Source organism: Nomascus leucogenys, chromosome X (assembly GCF_006542625.1).
Source record: "Nomascus leucogenys isolate Asia chromosome X, Asia_NLE_v1, whole genome shotgun sequence".
NCBI lineage: Eukaryota > Metazoa > Chordata > Mammalia > Primates > Hylobatidae > Nomascus > Nomascus leucogenys.
This window is the reverse complement of record NC_044406.1, coordinates 65866754-65889163: the sequence shown is the minus strand read 5'-3', so window position 1 is coordinate 65889163 and position 22410 is coordinate 65866754. Positions and strand designations below refer to the sequence as shown.

General features: G+C 39.9%; 1 protein-coding gene across 1 annotated transcript in view; it reads left to right on the top strand.

Moving 5' to 3' along the window:
- Positions 1-20963, top strand: part of NEXMIF (neurite extension and migration factor) — a 195022-nt gene extending 174059 nt beyond the window's left edge. The window contains exons 2-4 of the mRNA XM_003268983.2: positions 8127-8252; positions 9377-13754; positions 14356-20963. Of these exons, the coding sequence (XP_003269031.1) occupies positions 8174-8252; positions 9377-13754; positions 14356-14449 (4551 nt within the window). The 5' untranslated portion in view covers positions 8127-8173 and the 3' untranslated portion in view covers positions 14450-20963. The remainder of the gene's footprint in view (positions 1-8126; positions 8253-9376; positions 13755-14355) is intronic.
- Positions 20964-22410: the final 1447 nt, after the last annotated feature.

Genomic DNA, 22410 nt, shown 5'->3' with positions numbered 1-22410 from the left:
ATGGTATCCCTAGTCCCTGTACTCTCCCCCAAAAATTTCAAATGGTATCTTAACTGGTCATTATTAAATAGCTGAATTTATTTTAGTACTTCCAAAGAATTCCCAGCTTTGTTCATCTTCCAACTTCCAGTCCTTTATATTGCATCCTGCTTCCACGATGGAAGAAGAAAATCACCATAATTTTTTTTGAGTGTACATGAATGTCCTCTGTGTGTGTGTGTGTGTGTGTGTGTTTGTGTGTGTGTGTGTGTGTGTGTATAAGGAGGAAATGTGTTGCTTGGGTGGGTATGCCTTGGGGTGACAATACAGAGCTCTAGAACCAGAGGCTGGAAGAACAGTGCCTACTTCTCAGATGGATTTTGGCTTTATCTCTACTTTTCACTTCTCCTCTTGGGATAAGTAAGAACAGCTTTCTTATTTCTGACAGCATTTCCTCCAATAAAGACAAACAAAAAGTTAGTAGCCCTCTGATTAGTGGTTATTTTTATTGATAACTTACATTCCACTTGGTAAGTAACTTGGTGCTATGGGGATATTTCTGGACTAGAAGGCAACACACATCCCACATCCAAGAATGTGTATGTGTTACCAAATCACTATGTAACACTGGCAAGTAGTTTCCCCTTTCTGGGACTTGGTTACCCCACTTGTAAAATGGGGAGTTTGGGATGAGACTATCTTCCAAGATCCTTCCAGCCCTGTGGTTTAGTGATTATATTTCTGAAAAGAATGTAATAACATTTTTTAAAATGCAGTTAACAGGATAACTTAGTAATAAGAAAAGAGATTAGAAACCATATGGAGAAAGTCAAAAGATAATTTAGCCTAAAGTTATTGCGCTCAAGCATTAAATGTAACTCAGTGCTGCCTGGCAACAAAAGCACTCTTTGATTAGGATACAGTCCTTATATAAATGCATTCTCAGAAAGGGCCGGGCTACAGTGGCGTGGTTCTTCAGAGGACTCGCCATCTTCCACACACAAATGGGTCTTCCAGGTTGATCTCTCTGTTCCTAATACACCATTATACTGCCCATTTGGGTCTAGAGTCAAGAAGAAAGTGACTTTCTTTAGAAAGAAATACCCCACCTGACAAACAGTGATTATACTCTTCTATCACTCCTTCCTCAGAGTTGAGAAAGAAAGCAGGCAGAAGTCCTGAAAATAAAATTCTTTCACAAAGGCAAAGGGATTCAGATGTGTCAGTGAAGTTGAGCTACCTATAGTTATAAGGTTTAAAAGTTAAGACTTGTGAGGAGGCTGGCTGTTCCTGAATTGAACCTATTAGTGCCTCTGCTTGTTCTTTCTACCCCTAATTCCAGTCTTAATGAATATTGTTTCCTAGCATTTGTATAGTGCTTTAATATATACAATGCATTTGTACATGCTTTCTCATTGATTCATCGTCTTATGCACCTACTCTTCTTGAAAATTTCTTTAGAGTGATGTCACAAAAAATGGTACAGATAAAAGCGGTAGGGAGAGAAAGAAAAGAAGAGGAAGGGAGACCCAAATGTTGAGGCACCGAGCTAGGACACAAATGCAGCCACTATCACTTCTGCCTAGGAACATGATGGCAAAGAGGATCCCTCTTAGATTGGTGGCTGCCAAAAATGAAGGCAGGTGATACATACGGAGCCCTGTCACCACCAGCAGCACCCTACTTGCTACCCCTGACAGGATTTGGGTATGTGTGTATAAAAATCAGAGGCATACAGGAAGGGATATGAGATGGAAGGGATTAAAGAGTTCCCTCAGGCTTATCTCAGTATCACACAAAACTTAAATCAGAATTTCTTCTTGTATGTCAATTTTTTGTAGTACATGTAATTAATTTCAATTTTTAAAGATGAACAAATAGGCTGGGCATAGTGGCTCACGCCTGTAATCCTAGCACTTTGGGAGGCCGAGACAGCCGGATCACCTGAGGTCACGAGTTCCAGACCAGCCTGGCCAACATGGCGAAACCCCACCTCTACTAAAAATACAAAAATTAGCTTGGGAGGATAAGGCAGGAGAATCGCTTGTACCCGGGAGGCAGAGGTTGCAGTGAAGCAAGATCGCGCCGTTGCACTCCAGCGTTTGGGATAGAGCGAGACTCTGGAAAGGAAGGAAGAAAGGAAGGAAGGAAGGAAGGAAGGAGGGAAGAAAGAAAGGAAAGGAAAGGAAAGGAAAGGAAAGGAAAGGAAAGGAAAGGAAAGGAAAGGAAAGGAAAGGAAAGGGCGTGATGGTAGCCTGTAATTACAGCTACTCGAGAGGCTGAATGGCAGGTGGAGGTTGCAGTGAGCTAAGATCATGCCACTGCAGGTGGATGTTGCAGTGGGCTAAGATCATGCCACTGCACTCCAAACTGGGGGACAAAGCGAGACTCTGTTTCAAAAAAAAAAAAAGAGAAGAAAGAAGAAAGAAAGAGACAAAAATTAAATGAATTCTAGATTGTTAGAAACTAAAAGAATCCTTAGATATAATCTAGTTTTTCTCCCTTATTGTATAGCTAGTAAAACTAAGTACTAGAGAAGGGAGGGAGCTTGTCTGAGGACACCTAGCTAATGATTGTACTCTGTCCATTATACAGTATCCCCTCTTCTATATGAGTTTTTTGTGCATATCTTTTGAATTTTGGAATTTTTTTTGAGACAGAGTCTCACTTTATCCTCCAGGCTTAAGTGCCAGTGGCACGATCTTGGCTTACTGTGGCTTCAACCTCCCGGGTTCAAGCAATCCTCCTGCCTCAGCGTACCAAGTGGCTGGGACTACAGGCACGTGCCACCATGCCTGGCTAATGTTTTTGTATTTTTTGTAGAGACAGGGTTTCCCCATGTTGCCCAGGCTGGTCACAAACTTATGAGCTCAAGCAATCTGCCCACCTCAGCCTCCCAAAGTGCTAGGATTACAGATGTGAACCCCCAAGCCCGGCCAGAATTTTGGAATCTTTATCATGAGAGAGGAAATATTTAATAGAGTCATACCATACTTTTGAGATATATAGAATTCTTTAGAGTGTAGCTGTGGCAATCTCTTTTTGATGTCTTTCTCACCCTTAATATTGTTAAAACTTGTATGGTTGCTCATTTAAGCATGTTTCCTGTACTTAACATCATCATACCTCCGTATTTCTAGCTTAGGGTCTTAAAATCCTGATAGATATCTGAAAATAGAATTAGCCAAGCAGAATTATGGATTAGAATGTGCTCCCTGTACGGTTGCTGATTCTGCCATCCATTATACTGACTAAAGCTAGACTGGGAAGAATCAGACTAGACAGAGCTAGCTGGGCTAGCTTGGAAAACTGTCTGTGGGCCTATTTGCTATAGCAGTACCATCTCCTCGTTTCATTACAGTCCCTAACCCAACCTGAAGATTCCCCATCTGTAACAGCTTGCTGGTCAGTTGCTTTCTTTCCAGTGTGACAGCTAAGGTCCTGGTCAGCTTCATTAGACATGTTGTACCTGATAATTGGTCTTCATACTGGCCTTGCTTTATTCCCAAGAATATCCTGGCACCGATATTTCTGAGGCTACCCTGGTCTGGAATCCAACCACCCATGATTCTTCTTTCACAGTCATCTATTAACTCTTTGATCTATCTCTTCTCACTGTATTCTGACTACTGCTCCCTTACCTGTCACATCTAAATCATCTTCCAGGTCTATGCAGCACACCTATGTAGCTCTACTTACATCTAACATCTCCTTTCCATTCCTATTTCCTCCTGAATTCTAATCTTTTTGACATCTCACACCTGAACATTATTTCCTATCTTCCCACCCTCTGTCTCTCCCACTTTCACTGGTCCTAATATTCTTCACTACTCAAAACCCTTCAGCATCTTCCTGAATTACAATTTAGTTGGCCTCCACAGTATATTTCAGTTTATCTTTCCACTATATTTTCTTGTTTGTACCTATTTCAGCCAAACATTATTCCCTAAATTCTCTCCCATCTTTTCCTACCATTCAACATCATTGTTTAACCAGTTTTTACAAAGTACATATCATGTTATAAGCACTATGTGAGCCAGGCCCTGTGGAGTTGGGGGTGTTGGTGCTTAGTCTTTTGGGGGTATCAGATATAAAGTAGTAAAGCTCGTATAAGATGATGAACACAGAGGAGATAAAAATTCTTTGAGAATACAGAGAATGGCAGAGACTAATTTTGTTTGGAGTGGGGAATCAAGGAATGTGTCAAGGAAAAACTGAGAAGGGAAGAGGACAGAGAGGTAAAAGGGAGGTTGGGAAAGGGGAAGGGAAGGAATAGGAAAAGGGGACAGAGATTCCAAACAGAATATCAAGTGCAAGACACCGGGAAGCAAAAACAAATGGTTTAATATTAAGGGAGCAGAGAGGGTTAGAATATTTAGGAACATAGGGGGAAGTGAACAGAATGAAAAGAGGATACAACTGGAGAAGGTGAGGATTGATTGAGGAGAGTGTTTTGCAAAGCAAAACAAAGTTTTAAGGTATCTTGTCAACTTGCTATGATTCTATAGCAGTTGTTTAGAAGATAGACTGGAGTGGGAGGGAGACTTGTAGCATTTCATGAAGGTCCTTCTGCCTGGAATACTTTTCTCTCCACTGAACTTCCCCATCCTCACCTCCAGAAAGGTCATCCTTCAAGATCCACCTTAATATTGCTGCTTTTAGTGAAGCCTTCCCAAATCTCCTGCCTCTCTAGAATTCTAGAATTGGAGTAATTTCCCTCCATTTGGGATTCCCATAGCAACTTTCTGCCCCTCTTTCAGTGTATTATATTTACAATTTGTCTGTAGCTTGCTTTCCCCCTCTAGACTCTGAGCATCTTGAGAACAGAGATCTAGCCTCATTTATCTGTCTTTTCTATGCTGTACTTGATACAATACTGTGATCACAGGTAGTACTAATAATTTTGATGAATTGATTTAAACTAGTATCCCAGAGATTGGCACTACTCAAACTCCAAAGGCTATATTGCCCCAGGCCCATAGACAAAAACAGGACTTACTTTCTTGCCTTGATTTTTTTTCCCCAGTTGGGAAAAGCCAGGGACAGCCTCAACACAAATGCCGGCATGGGTCATCTAGACTCTGAGACCTTAGACTTCAAGGCCGCTGGGGAAGAGGATAGCAGCCTACAGGATCTATGAGCCTTTCTCAAGCCCAGCTGAGGGGAAGGGCAGATAGGAGGGATTGCTTTTCCAGTCTAATGGACCATTTCCTTGCTTCAAAATACCATCTCCATGCTAATGTTATTTTAATGCCATTACACTGTGTAATTTACTGTGATCAGCAAAGCAATTTGTTGCACATTCTTCCAAAAGTGTTAATCAATTTTAGCTCAAAATAGATTTTAAAACCCCACCTAATTTACTGTCCTAAAATGCTGATCAGTGGGGGAAAGCTAAAGCAAGCCCAGAGTTGTTTGTATTGTAACTGTAAGAAATTATAATTCCTCCCCAAAATTATTTTTATAAGCAGCCAAGGTATAAGTAAATAGGTATGTAGAAAAATATATACCTTTAGTTGTCCTGTTTATAGCTGAGATTTGAAAAATCATAGGAAAGGACTAAAGGATTGTCTGCTCAAGGTCTAGCCTACTAATTCTGGAGAAGAAAGGCCCAAATTATTGATAATCACTAAGTTAATATCTGTGATGCTCAGTTTTCCCTTTTCAAAAAAAAATTAGAATCTAATAGAACCAAACTTATGAGGTAATTAATTATACATCCAAGCTCCCATGTCCCCACTCTACCTCTTCTTCATCTTTTGCCAAAGTGTGTCTCCTCTCTATTCTCAACCTTGTAAGATTCCCTTTACTTCAGAGTCATAAATCCTGGGTGCTTGGCCAGATTTTTCCATTAGAGGCAATTTATGTTCTTAGGGAAATAACATCCCAGAGTAAAGTTACAGCAGCACTAATATGTCCCCTGACATAGTGTTCTTGTCCTGCCTGAAAAGATGGGATAATTTGCTAGACACGGTTGCTCATGCCTGTAATCCAGCACTTCAGGAGGCTGAGGCAGGTGGATCGCTTGAGGTCAGGAGTTCAAGACCAGCCTGGCCAACATGGCGAAATCCCATCTCTACTAAAAATACAAAAATAAGCTGGGCATGGTAGTGCGTGCCTCGGGAGGCTGAGACACGAGAATTGCTTCAACTCTGGAGGGGCCACTGCCCTCCACCTAGGTGATGGAATGAGACTCTGTCTCAAAAAAAAAAAGATTGGATAATTGTTGATACTTAAATGTATTGTTCCTATCTATATTTCATGGTACATTAATTTTTACTGATAATCGATGCTTATCTGTGGCAGCTGTTCTGTATTTTCCTACCTGAAAAGGTATAGAAGTACAGATCAGTAACATGTGGAAACTTGTATTTGTCTAGCCCTGTTTTAGTCAGGGGTTGGAATTGGTAAGAATCATGGAGATGGCATTTTGTGTTTTAAGAAAAAAACACCTAGCCTCTTGGTCAGGAAACTTGGGGTTTTTTTTTTCATAGATCTCTCATTGTGTTGTTTTACAACCTTGGCTATCATAGTCTCTCTTTCCATACCTTGGTCTTCCTGGTGATAAAAATGGACTTGCTTGTAGTTAACTATAGACATAAGGGATAAGAAGACATTAAATTATTGAAATCTAAAAGTAATTTGCCCCTTATCAAGTTCCTGCCAAGATGGACTTAGTGGAGGGGCAAAAGAGGGGTAAATGATACCTGAAGTCCTACTGAACTCCAAAACAAAAATGCACAGAGTAATCCATGATGGCAATATGATTCCATCTGATTTATAGGGTTGTCTTTGAAGCAGAGGCAGCTATCCAATCTGTTCATTCAGTTCTACTACAAATGAGCCCTCCTTGACAAAGGGTGGGGACTTGGACATTGCTATCCACTCCTCTCCGTCTTTTAAAACTCTCCAGCCCTTTTCTGTGTAAATACAAGTAAGCATATTTTTTCTCTTTTCCCTGGCACCCATGGTTTATTGCCTATGCATCAAATCAGATCTCATATAAAATGAGAAGAAAATGTGGCAATTCTAATATATAAGTGTTAAGGGAAACCCAGAGTCATCTAACATTTTTAAAACTGAGAGACTGCCTAATACAGTCTTTGTATTTTATAGATAAGGGAATAGGCCCAGATGGGTAAAATATTTTATAGATTGAATCATGTGGAACTGTTACTGCTTCCTGTTTCTCAATGCTGAACCTACTTTTTAGAGTATATTGCATGCATTAGGATAAATGACTATACAATTGAGATTCTTATAATAGCTGCTTGACTATCAATACCATATGCTTTTTAATAAAGGGATAGATTGGGGAGAAGGTCTAGGGACAGGGGAGGGCTAGATGTTGTAGTGGCATGTGGCAGATACCCCATCTCATCTCCTATCATTTTGCATATAAATACCACTCAGGTAGGTGGGCAGGAGATGAAGGGCTATAGATAGATATATGTCCTATGCCCTAAAAATATCAGACGATGCTGGGGCCTTTTCAGAAAATCTAATCTTCTTTGTAGTCACATTTTTAAAAAATCTTGCTGTGAGTTTGGAGGAATACTTGTCAAAGTCCAAGGTAAAGTCCTGGAAGTCGAGAAACCATGGAATTCTCTACCTCCTTCATCCTTGGCAGTCAAATTTTAAGGCACAGAAAGAGAAATTCTGAATATGATGTATATGTGTGTATGTATATGAATTGCCTTGTTTTTGAAGAGCATCTGATCATTTGAAATAGAAATGAGGCAAACAAAAATAAAGTTAATTGCCACACACAAACACACATACAAACACACCTTATCTCAGGTTAGTCTTTGCTTTGTGTCCTTCTTAATCAGGCAACCATGATTAGGTTAAATGTATTACTATTTGGAGGAAGGGATACGTTTGTCTGCTTCCTTGGATTTCAGTTTTGAATAATATCATGGCCCAGAGGTGATAGAAGGATGTAGGATGTATGAATGAGTGTGAGTTTCCAAATTGACTTTATGTGGTAGGTATAAATTGTGAAACAAAAACAAACGCAGTGATGAAGTCAGTCTGGAAACAGGTAAATCCCAGTGAGCCTTTTAAGACCCCTCTAGCTGAAATAACCTATAAAACACAAAATAAAACAAATTTAATGACTGATATTATATATTTGAAATGTGCAGGTTGGACAGCATTTGGACTTGGAATGAAACAATAAGAGGTTACATTCATGGATAACCGACAAGATAAGGCTATTGTTGCCTCAGCCAACGGAGAAAACACTCTGATTAATGGGGTCAAAGAAAATGGTAAGGGAATTTAATTATAGTATATTAATATCTCTCCTGGTAGTCCTCTGTTATTACCATGGATTTTCAGTACCCACAAAGTTGGGACAGGTTGAGTCCAGGATGCCTCTGAAATGAATGTTAATTGTAAGCTTTATTCCACCAAATATCTAACTGGGCTATAAGAGTCTCTAAGAGGCATTGAATCTGACCCCTTTGCCCTCCTAAATCATATCTGTCAGATGAAGTTCCTCAAAATTCCTAGTGAATTAGAAATATGCTCTGATGTGAGGCTTAGAACTTCTAGAGTGGCCGGGCGCAGTGGCTCATGCCTGTAATCCCAGTACTTTGGGAGGCCAAGGTGGGCAGATCATTTGAGGTCAGGAGTTCGAGACCAGCCTGGCTAACATGATGAAACCCCGTCTCTACCAAAAATATAAAAAATTAGCCAAGTGTGGTGGCAGGTGCCTGTAATCCCAGCTACTCGGGAGGCTGAGGCATGAGAATCACTTGAACCCAGGAGATGGAGATTGCAGGGAGCTGAGATCACGCCACTGCATTTCAGCCTGGGCAGTAGAGCAAGACTCAAAAACAAGAAAGAGAGAGAGAGAGGAAGAGAGAGGGAGAGAGAGGGAGAGAGAGAGAGAGAGATAGGGAGAGAGAGAGAGAGAGAGAGAGAGAAAATAAAAGAGAAGAAAAGAAAAGAAGAAAAGAAAAGAAAAGAAAAGAAAGAAAAAAGGAACTTGTAGAGTCACTAGGAGCTTCCAGAACCTGGATCTGGAGGACAGGCCTGAGCCTCATAGCTCAAAAGTATTAATGTTCCATCTGAGCATTTTCCCCTTGAAAGCCTTGACTTTCCAATTGATCAAGCAGTCCAATTCTTTTCTCATTTCTGAGGAGAGCTTTGCCTTTCTCTGAGGAAGAAACTCGACCTAAATAATTATTATTTTTCATTTGCATGAATGTTCAATATAAAATCAGGGTTGTTCTTTAACGTTGTAGTTTTTATTTGTAAAGATAGAGATGTGAAGGCTTAGCTTGTATAATAAGATCAAGTACCAGAAACTGATCAAGGGAAAGAGAGTTAATGAGTCTGGTCTAAGACTCTTAATTTTATTCCTGTCATTTCTTTCCCTTTTTTCTAGACTCAGAGGACCAGGATGTGGCAATGAAGTCATTTGCAGCTCTAGAAGCTGCTGCACCTATCCAGCCTATACCGGTGGCACAAAAAGAGACCCTGATGTATCCCCGGGGTCTCTTGCCTCTACCCTCTAAGAAGCCCTGTATGCAGAGCCCGCCCTCTCCTTTGGGCCTGATTGAAGCACCCGAACATGCTGCTAATAGTGCTTCTGTGAATGCCATCTCCCTCACATCTGGCATTGCAAAAGGCCCAAACACATGGTCACTTCCCAATGAATGTGAGAAAGCTCCATTTGCCATAATGGAGCCTGCAGGCATGTCAGCTCTGAATGGGGACTGTCTCATGCAGCCAAGTCGGACTTGCTTAGGCTGCTTCATGGAATCCAAGGATGCAGTAGATCCTGAGCCAGGGATCAGTCTGAAAGTTGGTGATCTAAATAGGGATTATGAAACATGTGCAGTCTCTGATATAGGGATTCAGTGTATTAATGCTGGAGAAAATATGAAATATGGAGAGCAGCTGCTCTCAGACCAGCTCCTAGGCTTCCCCCTGCATAAATCAAGGGCAGGAGACAGACGAGAAACTGAGAAACCTGACATTGACTTGGAGGATCCAGCTCAGAAAAGCTATTATGAGGCATTACTGTTAGATAAGTGCAATACAGAAGAAGCTTTGCTTGCAAATTCCAATCAGGATTGGGGTTACTTTGAGACTTTCATTAGTGAAAGTAAGATTGAACTGCTTGACCTCTGTTCCAAAAATGAGCTGTCTGTCAACCTATTCTCTGAAGAAGATGTGGATAACTACATGTTTGATGATGATGAATCAACACTAGGCAGTGATGTCTGCTCCCTGAAAATTCGATATGAGTCCTTTCAGGACAACGTTCGAGACAAGACTACTCTTTTGATGCAGGAAGATGCCCAATTCAACTTTTTTCCCAGCGTCTTTACTACCTGCCCCAAGCGAGAGTCTAAGAGTGGGGCCCTGAAGCAGAGCAGTGATTTTTCCCAATTCAAGGTCCCTGATGTGAGCATCATCTGGGGGGAGGAAGATAAAAACTTGGACAAGAAGAAAGGCAAAGAGGAAGGACAGGAAGACAAAGGTGTAGAGAAGAAAGATGGAAAGGATAATGGAGAAAAGCCTGCCTTAAATAAACCATGCAGTGGGACTGAAGTAGAGCAACTTAAGAATCCAAAGCAGGGCCATCTTGCTAATTCCTTGGAGACATCAGGGAGTTTCAGTGATGATAGTTCCTTCATTGAGATCTCATATGATGCTATGGGTGAGATCAAGGACTGTAGTCGCTATATGGCTCGGGACACTAATTCTGGCAGCTCCTCCTCCCAACAGAACTATGGGCTGCGAGCCAAGAGAAAAGTCAGATACAGTGAAGATTATCTATATGATGTTGACTCACTAGAGGGTGAAAAAGTAAATGAGAGGAAGGAATGGCTGCCAGTTGGTTCCAAAGAGGAAGATGATGATGAATGGTGTCCCAAAAAGAGAAGAAAAGTAACCCGTAAGGAGCCCCCTGTTATTATCAAATATATCATCATTAATCGCTTTAAAGGTGAGAAAAACATGCTGGTGAAGTTGGGTAAGGTGGATGCCAGTGAGACAACAGTGAACTTGAGTGAGAATCAGCTCAACAAATACGCCAAGCTGGCACCCTTGAAAGGCTTCTGGCAAAAGAAGAAGAAGCAGAGAAACACCAACACGGACTCCATCAAGACACCTTTTTCCCAAAAGCAAAGCTTTGAACCAGGTAGCTTTGAGGTGTCATTTCTGCCACCTGCTCGCAAACGAAAATCTAAACTTGGCAACAGGCACAGGATTCAAAGAATCCCATCCATTGAAATTTCAGCAAGTAGTAGACAGATTTCATTATGCAATGATCAGAGGAACGCTAGTAATCGTAAAGAAGATGGAGGCCTAAAAGGTACACTGAAGTCAGCACCTCTGGGTGCTCCTAGCTGTGCAAATGGATCACATTTAAATGACATCACAGGCCCTGACTCAGTGAAAGTCAAAGTCCAAGACACAGAGTTTAAGGGCCCAGAGAGGAAAGTGCTCAACAAAATCAAATTTAAAAGTGAAGCTAGGTTAAAATCTAAGAAAGTCAAAGCTGCTGGGCAAGAAAGCAAGCCAGTTGTTCAAATGAGCCCTCTCTTGGAAAACCAATCCTCCAAGGCTAATTTAAAGAATGAAGTTATTCCTGGGACCTCAAACAGTTCCCATCTATCTGAATTTCATGAGGCAAAGGCTGCTAAGAATTCCACTTTTCTACCAACGACCTGCTCTTCTGAAATGCCTTTATCATCTGCTAATGTTACCACTAATATACGTGTTATCCCTGGAGGGTATCTGCAGACATTGTTAGATGCTTCTGACTTGTCAAATAACACTAGTATCTCATACTTCAGCCACCATTCTCCAGAGCAAAATGAAGGCAGCCTCACTCAAACCGAAAAATCATTTGTACCCCTCCAGCCTACCCAGGACTGTGTGCTCACCTCATCCTCTGACTCTGAGCTGCAGCAGTCATCTCATAACTTCAAAATGGAATCAAGCAACTATGGAAATGTGTGGCCCAACAAGGCTACTTCTGGCACCCAGGAATTCATGGCTGAAGTCTCAAGGGAGATAGCCCCAACCCAATCCAGTGAATTTGGAGCCTCCCAAGTAGTCTCCATGGAAAATAACCTCACACCTACAACATACAATCCAATCTGCCTCAATAGTGGTGGCAGTAATTGCAACAAAGTCCTGTATGACTCCATGCAAGATACCCAACTCCCATCTGATGACTCTTACCAATTATGTCACTTTAATAATGGAGAGATCTGCTTTCCTTTCCAGCAGGGGCCAGTCAGTATGGATGATGGTCGGCTCTTTAGCTTTGATTCAATGGCCCCACTCTCTGTCAGCTCAAGTAATTATTGCTCCTTAAGCTTGAAGTCCTGTGAAAAGGATGGTGATGATGATATCGCTGATGACTTCCTGGCCCATTGCAGCCCTAAGCTGGTGATCCAGCAAAGCATTGATGAGATAGCACCACTAAAGGAGTCCACTGACCTCCTGGATATATCCAACTTCACCCCTGACAAATTCCGCCACTCTTCCCTTTCAGAGATGTCCCCACCGGATACCCCTAGTCTTTCCCCTCAAATTACCAGATGTGAGAGTATGAAGACACTAGGAACACTGAAGGGGTTCCAAGAGGGTGTCCCAGGACCACTGGACAGTGTGGAAAAAATCAAGTGGGACTGCAGTACCCTTTCACGGCAGGTCCAAATGGAGGATGGATTTACTTTAAATAACCACCAGTTTCAGTTCCATATGTTCAATGATGAGGATTCTGTCAGCCTGCTCCAAAAAAATCCTTGCCTGTCAACATTTAATGATCCATCCGGTCAAATTAGTACCAACAGCAAAGTGTCAAAATCAAGAAAGAAAAGTTCACCCAGCAAGAGTGGGGCTACGAACCAAAGCTCTTCTCAGAAAAACACCAGGAAAAAATCCCTCAAAGGCAACAACAAGGGGATTGAAAAGCCACCTAGCAAAAACTCCCGCCAGGTCCCTAAGTCCACAAAGAAAGGGAAATACATGGCTACCATCAATGGAGAGAAAATGCAAATTGGCATTGGCCGTGGGGGAAGCCAAACCAACACCATATCCTCCACTGGGAAGACATTGGCTGAATGTATCCAACATGGTGGCCCTATGGCCTCTATGAAGATGCCAAGTCAAAAGGGACTTTCTGGAGATTGGGCCTTGGGGAAGGAGAGCAGCCCAGTCTGGAGTGATATGAGCATGGGCACCAACACCAACAGCCTTCTGGATGATGACCAACGGGAATTTCAGGAGCCTTCCTATATCTTGTCCAACATTGCCTCTGGTATGGCAGATGTGCAGAGATTCATGATGGCCTCCATAGAGCCCCTTTGGGAACCTATGGAGCACCATGGGGATCCCAACATATTCTACTCCCCTGAGTCCAATAGTCTAAAATTAAAAACCCTCAAAATATTGGCTGGGACACCACAGGAGTCTAAGAAAAAGATCAACAGTGGGTCCCCAGGAGCCACTAAGAATCACAGGTCAATCAAGGGTGTGAGCAAAAGCAATGGGAAAACAGCAATAGGTGATCCTGGTCGTGCAAACATGCCTGGTTATAACGAGGACTCTCGCTCTACCTTCTTTGATAAAAAGTATAGTAACATGAGCACTTTAGGCAATAACGGACCGACACACAAAAAGTTGTATCGTCACAAATCCAGCTCCAAGGCCCTGAGAGATGAGAAATGTAAGGGAAAGCACATGGAGCGAGAACAGGTCCACAAGGATGAGTCTGGGACAGCTTCTTTTGAAAAACTGAGGTAATACTGTACCAATATGGCTGAGATGATGCACCCTTAGCTCTCCTACTACCTACTAAGCCCACAGTCCCTCATTTTTTCCCTCTTGAAAGCAAAAATTTGCATGAAAGAAACTGTCCCATTCCCTTCTTTTTCAAATTAAAAAGAAAATTTTAAAGTGCATGAAAATCCCTATACCTTTAAGCCACCCAAAAGATTGGGCAATTTTGTTGTGGCTTGGCTAGGGATAAGCTCTAACAAAGCTATTTCTTCTTCTGCTATTCATCACTAGTTACTACATATTAAGAAAATAGAACTAAAATATGCTCTTGAATGATTTTTGGAAGTGAAAGGCTTTGCAGTAGGACAGATTTTGAAAAATAGAATTTAAAAGTCATGTAGACAAAAAGCCAAGATCATTTAAACAAAAGAGCATTAGTTGGAAAACAAAATCTGAACATGTGGCAAATAGGAGGGCTTTCTAGTGCCCCATGCTATTTGTATCTTTTTCTACATCATACAGCATCTAGTATGATGTTAACAAATTTAGCTTGTATGATCCCGTTGTGGGACATACACTAAAACTAACTAAGATGGCATAAATTGTTTGATTTTTCTGCAGGGATTCCGACTACAGTCTCCTAAAAGCAGAAACAACCTTTTGGGTTTTACCTGTGTTTGAAGAAGAGACTCGCATTTTCCAGAAAGACATTTGATGTTTGTGTTTTATTTCTTTCAAAATATGCCTTGTGGTATGTATGTTGACATGTAAGTGCTTAAAGAAAAGAATTTTAAATTGTGGGAATACGTCTTTGGAGCAAACTTTAATCTCATGTTCTATGTAAAAGACTTAAAAAGTCATACAGTTGCACAAGTAGTTTATGCACTATTTACCCACAAGGAAAAAATTGAAAACATTGTGCCAAACTACAAACAAGTGACTGTACTGTATATATTTTTACTTCTATATCAACATTTGGTTGTATTTGGGGAACTTGTCCCTGTTAATTTACTAGAAACATTCCAGTGATTCTTGCTATTAACCACCCCCACTTATGTGGATAGCACCTGTAGATCATGGTGGAAAAATATGTTGTGTTACACAATTTACCAAAATTAAAGGATACTGTTTGAAATGTGCCAAATTTTCTTACCTCATCTCACAGATTCACCCACAGTTTAAAGCTCATTAATTATTTTTAAATGGATATATACACACCTAAACATATATATGTATATGTGTGTGTGTGTGTGTATACACGTGCACACACGTTCTTTTAAAGTTTTAAACTCTACTGTCCTGTGTGGAAACACGAACAGCTAAACAAGGCAAAATAAAGATTTGCTTGTTCCATTGTCTAAGGGTTAAAATTTTGGAAAAGTCTGAAGGCCACAACAGCTAAGTCCATCAGGGACCCAAGTATATGCATTTACAGAACGTTTTACAAGGAAACAAAACAGCTGCTTTCAAAGTTTGTTTTCTAAAAGCAAAATCTGTAGCTGAAAATTATTTAAAGTGCAAAGTTATATTGCTGATACTTTATATCTCAGTTTTATATATTTTATAATAGTCTGGGATAAATTATAAAAATAGCTATAAAATCAACACTAATGATAAATGAAGTATATAGAATGCTTTTATTTAAATAGTTTCCTAAATGTTTTATTCCAGTTTTGTCAAAAGTGCACTCATATCATGGCTTTAGTGTTCTTTCAGTGTTTAATCTTGCAATGCCAATGTCATTTAAAGAAAATGTTAAGGCATCCAGTTCAACCAAATTTTTGTTCCTATGAGTAAAGTACATTTACTATCAGATAAGATGAACAATTTGTGGCAACAACTGATTTGGGCCATACACACTTAGTCTGAGGATAACCAATATTTGATGCCACACGCTAAACTTAAATCTCAATTTTAAGTACAAATTTTTAAATCACATTTTTTATTCAGTACTCCCTCTACTTTTTAAAAAACAATTTCACAGCCCCAACATTCCTCACTACTAATTTTTCTTCCCTTTTATTCACCACTTGACTTCTAACATTTGATCTCTTTTCTTTGCACAATTGAAGGCCTGTGCATCTGATGACTGATGCATTATGGCACAGATGAGATAATGGATGTGAGAGCGCTTTGTAGATCATAAAGTGCTATACAGATATAGGGGATTAATATTATTAATATTGTTAGTTGTTGTCGTTGTTACTATTCTTATTAATATTGTTACTAACCTATTAACTTGTGAATATATAGGCTGGGGTGGGAGGGTGGAGAATAAGTGGGAAGGGAAAAAGGGGATTTAACAAAAAAAGAGAAGATGTTTCAAAAGGAAAATTTTAAGCAAAATATGAACCTACCTAGTCAATGCCACCTAAATGTATTCACAAACAGAGAAGCAACATTTGAAAGTAGTCAGAGAGAAATGGAAGGAAGCCTGTCATGTATATAAGTATATACACTTCCCGGTCCATGATTCCTTTCACCAGCCTGCTCTATTCCTTACAGCTGGGTCGTAAAATGAACAAGCCTGTGTTCTTGATGGTGTGTGTTCCCAGCGTCAGTCTCTTGTGTCTGTGGGGATGAGTGGGTGAGGAGCATTCTGTGAGGCTGGTACAGGCCCATTCCTAGGCTTTAATTCTCTGTTTGCAGTGAGCCCTGGAAAATTACTTAGTGGAAAGGCACCAGATGAAACATGTCTCCTGCCCTACAGCTACCATCCAAAAGGGAAAATAACCAAACTGGAAAACCTTCTTCTATTTCTCTATTCTGATAGCTAGCTGTACTAAATGCTGTGGCCAGTCCCTAGAAACTGGTCTTTGTTTTGTTTTTGTTTTTGTTTTTGATTTTTCTGTTTTGCAGCTGAATTTTGGCTTGGAATCACCAACTCTGCCTGTATTGTGATCCCAAGACTCCAGACCTCAGAGTCACCTGCTGGCTTAGAGGAGTGGAGTGCTCTCTATGTAATGAAAAGGTGGCAATTAATGAAAAAATAAAGAAAATGTTCCATTAATACAATGTGTTTTTATAAAAGTAAATATGGGAGCAGTTGTCCCAGTTTTTTTTCGGTATCAGTTCAGCTTTGGAGAATGGGGTGTGAGTGGGGTAGAAGGACAGCCTGAAACTGTTGGAAACAATTTCCTTGTGAGAACTTGCTATAAGTCCTTTGGAATGGATATTCTTTCAGTTGCTCCTATGGAGCCCATTAAGGGCCAATTCTAGGGCATAGTTCATCCCTTTCTCCAAAGAGAATTGTTATTTTAAAGCACCTTTTTAATTGGCCTGCAGTGTATTATATGTTTTTAACATATAAATTAGTGATGCATAACCAGTCACTTTGTACTGAAACATAAAAAGAAACAAGAGTTTGAGAAATGAGCAATAGGCCAAGGCAGAAGATGTTTATTCTCTTAATTGCATTTAATATTCCTCTCAGTACATTGTGTTCTGAGATGTTCATCATTTAGCATTTTGTTGGTCCTGTCTCTGCTCTCACAGTTCTTTTTCTTCCTGTCATAACCAGCTGCCTTAGTAGAGTATAAAAATAGTGTTTTGCCCTATCACTGGTATCTCAAGTCAGAAATATATATTATCCTTAGTCTGAAATTCCTGATTACCGCTCCCTTCTAACCTCTCCCCTCTGAGAAGCTGTTTCCTATTAATGCCTCCCTAACAGAGTCCCATTTAATCTTTACTTTCCTGGAAATGGTAACCTCCCTTATTCTTCTTAATCTCAGACCTTGGTCTTAGAATTTTTCTTTTATGGTCTCATATCCCACCTGCCCAAATTGTCAGGGCTCAACAATCTTAGGCTGCTTTCTTCTGGAAGTTCAGAGGGAAACCTTCCCATTCTTAATTACCTTTAATTGCTTTGGCTATTTTCAAATCTAATTTTTTAATTAAATTTTTTTTATTTTTATGGAGTAGGGGTACAAGGACAATTGTGTTACATGGATATATTGCTTAGTGGTGAAATCTGGGCTTTTAGTGTACCCATTGCCCAAATGGTGTACATTGTACCCAATAGGTGGTATTTCATCCCTCAAATATAATTTTAAACACACACTCATGCCCACATGGACAAATTATATCACATGACTGAGGAAACTTAGAAATTCCTTTTCCCTGAAGATCTGTTAAGAATAGGTCTCATCTCCTGCCCTGGTTAGGTGCTATATTATATGGAGAAGGGTACTGAGACTTTGGGGGTCATGTTTGGGCTGTGATAACTGGCTTGAACCAGTGACCATCCCTTCTGCCTCTCCAAGGTCTCTTATACCAGCTTCTTCACATATGCTGCTTCCTCCCAGCTTTCCCTTCTGACTTCTTGTTACTCTGTACAACTATGTGTCAAGGCCTTACCTTTTCCTAATGTTTTCAAACCTCCTGCATTACTTCGATCATCACTTCTTCAGCCATCTCACTGAAGTCCTTGGTGCTAGCTGGGCTTTTGTGACAACTTTCACCTTCTCTGAACTTTTTTCTTGCTGGGAAGCATCTGCGTGTGTGAGGGGGCTAGGGAGGGGAGTGTGTGTGTGTATAAGAGAGAGGCAAAAGGATGCTTCAAAAGCTATAAACAACTCTAGCAAGCATCCTAAGTCCTATGTGAGGTTTTGCAGTTCTAGTGAATTTCTGTTTTAGTAGGTTTCAATTAGTATTTACTGCCTAAAGGAGAAAAACCATATCCAAGGACCTTTTAGCCATGCTTGCTATTACCAAGCTGGACCAGTGTGATGTAGATCCAACATGTCTTCAGCTTACAGATGCTCTCAGAACAGTTCCAAGAATTGAAGAGAGCTAAGTTTCTATGCTGAAGAGGAGAATGGAGCACTAGCTAGTCCTAACTATTGCTAGAAATAGAAATGTTTATTTTCTCCTTTATTATTGAGAAATTATCTAACTTAAGGAGTTACCATTTTCATTTAGGGATTTTTTTAATGACTGCCCATCACTACAGAAATATGTTCTCTTTATAAAACTAATGTGAGGTTGGTTTGTTTTCTAATCATAAAATTCAGTAAGCCTATAGTTACATTTAGAAGATTTAGTACCAAAATCAAACTTTTAATAACAAACAGGAATCTTGTCAACAGAGTGTAGGCCAGGGATTTTGTAAAGGTTTCTCAAAGACCCAAATAAGGGAGAAAAAAATTTTAGTTGGGCTGTTTAACTTGGGAAACACTGTCATCAGCTTGAGGGTCCTCAGCCAGCATGTGATTATTTTGATGACAGGACTCAGGCTACCCTTTAAGGCACATTTTTTACTCAGCATTAAATACTAGCTACAGTCATGAAGCAGAGCTCCCATTGCAGCTACATACTTGAGATGTGCTCTTGGTTTCAGAATCGTAACTAATAGATAAGGCATTGGAGAAGGAAAATGTAAAAGATAGAAGTTTAGTACAAAGTTTATGGTGTGAATGAGGCTTTCAAAATCAGTATCTGGGTAAATTGATACTAAAGACACTGAAGAAACACTCATCCACATAAGATGGAAAGGATGTCTGTCCATCTAACAAGCTCAGGGGTTTCTGAGTCTCAGAATGACATCCCATTTCAGAAAGAAGAAAAGAGATATTGAAATCATTCTGCCTGTTTGAGAGATGACTGGTTATTTACAGCACAAAAAAAAGGCTTAGAATGAACACTAGAAGAGGCCTTTTGTTTTTCACTCCCAGTGAGGAGAGTAGAAATCTTAAGATGCTCTACGGGGCTACCTGTAGCACTGACTGGAGTTTGCTGCCTACAGAGTTTTGAATGTACTAGTCCTTAGTTTCCATAGAACTGAATGCACCTCTTTAGTAAGTTGCTGATTTATGGTGCTAAAGAAAATGATTATTCCCATTTTTTTCTCTTCCCCAAGCCCCTTAAGCATTTAAGAAAATTTAAAATAAAAGCGTTACAGGCCCTTTTTATGAATGTAACCTAAGTTTCTGTTTGACATATGACACTGCAACTTAAAAATGTTAGGAAATTATTTGCCTTTTTTTTCTTTTAGAGTTAAGCTTTATAAATAATCTGTAGAATCAATTGAAGTTTAAAGCTTAAGGATCACTCAAGACGTCTACAAAATCTTGTATATTTTTAAGTGTGCCAATTTGTAACATATTTTGTAAGTGTATATTTTTCTTAGAAAAGTGCTGTGAAGTGTCTGTATGTGAGAGTTTTCCTTTTTCTGCACCACTAGGTGCTAATAAAAGGATATTTACTTCAAAGTTTCTGGTTTTAAAAACCACAATACAAAGAAAAAAATACACTTTTGTTGGAAATTTTGTAACACAAAACATGTTGTGAAAGAGTGTAGTGATCTTGTGCAAAAGAAAATGAACATTTGTGAGCTTCTTGCTGTTTTATAGATTTTCTTGTAAATTATTCTTGTAACACTTCTGGTTTTGTTGTTCTTGTTGCGAAGGTTTCAAATATTTGTGACTGAATGTACGGTGAAACTGTCATAATGTTATCTAGCTGAGTTTTGTTATTGTTTATGAAATAAATAAAAAGAAAAGTTTAAAATACTGCTTTAGAATCATATGTATTAGAAATCAAACCATTTCTAATTAAATCTATGTCCCAAATAAAACGTTCTTTATCATCTAGAGCAGTGTTTCTCAAACTATCTGTGGTGAGGGACCAATAGTTTTTGCAATCCATCACAGACCAATACTATTATAAAGCACAACAAAAATGAATTTCTAAGAAAGTTAAATGGAAAAAAGATATGCAAAACAAAAGCCCAAATGTATTAGATTTAACATGTAAAATTACATTTCGAGATAAACATAAGGGGAAAGAAACGAATTGCAAAAAGTTGGTACCCTGTTTGAGACAAGTCCACTCATCAATGTCAAATTTCCATAGAGGGTTCTAATCATACTTTGAGTAACACTTTGACTAGACCAGCAGCATTGCCATCATCTGGGAACTTGTTAGGAATGCCAAATTCCAAGCCCTACACCAATTCTGCTGAATGGGAATCTGAATTTTAACAAGATCCCTAGGTGTTTTGTGTGCATGTTAAAGTTTGAGAAGCACTGGGCTAGAGTTTTGTGTAGGGGATTCTTTTGCCCCTCAAATTGAGGAATCATCTTCTAGTGTGTTCAGTCTTCAAAGACCTTAAAACAAATTGTGTCTTTGTTTTGTGATCCAGATGGAATCTGCAGAGATGCAGTCCTCTCAAAGTGTTAAAGCTGTTTATTGAAAGTAATAAATGCTGATTTGCCTGGTACCCAAAAGATGTCAGATTTTCCATAATTCCCTACAGTTCCTACATCATGTTACTTACCACTCACTCATGGACCTTGTTTCCTTTATTCAGGACTTTTCCAAACTCAGTCCCTACAGTACCCAGTATTTCAAAGTATTTGCTATGTCTAGAAAAGTTGAATTTCGTTTTCAATTGCCCAAACCATTTGAGTCACCCATCAGAGCCTGGAGTCTTGGCTAACCATAGCAAGATCATTGAGGCACACGTGAGCCAACAGTCAGTTCTTTGGTTTTGAACACCACTGCTCAAAGAAATTGAAAAATGTGCATGAGGAAATGTCTCTCCTCTCACTGGATAACCTCATCCACTTCTACCACTTCAGCTACCACCTAGATGTCCACAAATCTCCCCCATGTTCCTGGCTTATATTTTCAGTTGTAGGCTGGCTGTCTCTACTTGGACATTCTGCAACATCCTCAGACATTTATTCAAGTCTGAGTGTGCTCTAGCTCTTTACCCTCTGAGTGTGCCCTAGTTCAGTAAATGATGCTACCATCCATCCAAGCCAGCAACTCATACCTCTTCCAACCTCACATCCAACTGGCCACTCTCAATTCTGCCTTTCTATCACCATTACCACTGCCTTAATTCAAGCTTTCATGGCATTTCACCTGGACTATTGCAACATTGCCCTAATTCAGTGATTTTTGGACTTGGATTTCACATCTGGAAATTTTGTGGGGTTTTTTTTTTTTTGAGACAGTGTCTCGTTCTGCCACCTAGACTAGACTGCAGTGGCACAATCTTGGCTCACTGCAACCTACACTTCCCAGGTCAAGTGATCCTCCCACCTCAGCCTCTCAAGGAGCTGAGACTACAGGTGTGCTACCTGTACTACCACCACATCTGGCTAATTTTTGTATTTTTTGTAGAGACCGTGTTTCACTATGTTGCCCATGCTGGACCTGGAAATTTTTTAACAAGAAAAAAGAAATAAAGGAGAGTCTTTATAGTAGCCAACTTTTTATTGTGCTCAGTAGGGAGTATTTTAAAAAATCATTTGTTATAAAATCACAGAAGATCATTTAACACCAAAAGACAATCAGATAGTCCTTTGTTTAATATGTACTGTATTGTTTTTTTCTCTTCACCATGGACCATAAGACATTGAAACCAAACCCCCAACTCAATTAATTTAAAGAGTGAAGGATATTTTGAATTTCAGGTCCAAGGGGGTGGGAAAGGATGGAGAATGAGGGGCAGAGCAGTTAAAGACCCTATGATCAGACCTATTTAATGCTCTGAGTCTTCATTTCTCCCAAGTTCTAGAAGTTTCACATGTGATAGAGATTCCAAATGCATATTCTTCACTCCATGCAGGATTCAGAGGTGTATTCTGGTGAATATGGCCTTACATAAAGATTCTTGCACTAAACTAGTGGCAGAGTTGGGGTAAGTGAGTGGTCCCATTCTTT